We start from the raw sequence: 717 nt of genomic DNA, 5'->3' as shown, positions 1-717 counted from the left end.
AATATTAACAGCAACCTGTCCCTTCAAACCTGGATAAATTTCTTGCGAAACGCTCCATGTCCGACCGCGTCGTCCCCCAGCGAGGTTCGCATCTCATCGTACATGCGCTCCATCTGCTTCTTGTCAAAACCTGGTTTGTCCATTTGGTTTTTCACGTAATCCCACCAGTCCTGCGTGAAATCAATGACACTCCGAATGACGGGCAGAACACGGCCGCAGGCCACTGCGGTTATTCACGGCTAGACTTTTTACCCTAAAAATCATCTCGGGGTTGGTGAGTTGCTGCAGCGCATCCACGAATTTCCTCACAGCTCCTGCCTTATCGAGCACGCCCCTGAGCCTAGGTGCACAGAAACGACGCGCACTAAAACGACACGTCTTAACGCGGTTTATTTGATGACGTGAAACGGGAACAATACGAAGGTTACCTGTCCACGAACTCCCTCTGCTGGTGTCCTGTGGCCGTGTCCTCAAACTGGAAACTCTCCGTGCTGATCATGAGGGCGTAAACCAGAGCTTGGGGGTAACTCTCTGCTATCTGCCCAATGCTGTGTTGCAAGGCCACGGCTTCTGGCTTGTCCAAAAGAGCGACCATTTGACTGATCCAGCCAATCAGCATCCAGCAGGGCACCGATGTCATCTAAGTAAAAAACACACTAGCTTTAAATCTACGCACAAATGTGTCGCGAAAATGTGTTATTTCTCTCTAGTCTAAGT

General features: G+C 50.2%; 1 protein-coding gene across 1 annotated transcript; it reads right to left on the bottom strand.

Annotated features, from left to right (window-relative positions):
- Positions 1-19: 19 nt before the first annotated feature.
- LOC103399476 (DNA-dependent protein kinase catalytic subunit-like) lies at positions 20-649 on the bottom strand. The gene is made up of 3 exons (XM_008338163.2): positions 429-649; positions 253-340; positions 20-170 (listed from the first exon to the last, which is right to left on the bottom strand). The coding sequence occupies exons 1-3, from the start codon at positions 638-640 to the stop codon at positions 24-26; spliced, it is 447 nt and encodes a 148-aa protein (XP_008336385.2). The 5' UTR covers positions 641-649; the 3' UTR covers positions 20-23.
- Between the last annotated feature and the right edge of the window lie 68 nt (positions 650-717).

This window comes from Cynoglossus semilaevis, unplaced genomic scaffold, assembly GCF_000523025.1.
Source record: "Cynoglossus semilaevis isolate Cse_v1.0 unplaced genomic scaffold, Cse_v1.0 C18995178, whole genome shotgun sequence".
Taxonomy (NCBI): Eukaryota; Metazoa; Chordata; class Actinopteri; order Pleuronectiformes; family Cynoglossidae; genus Cynoglossus; species Cynoglossus semilaevis.
This window is presented reverse-complemented; position numbering and strand designations above follow the sequence as displayed.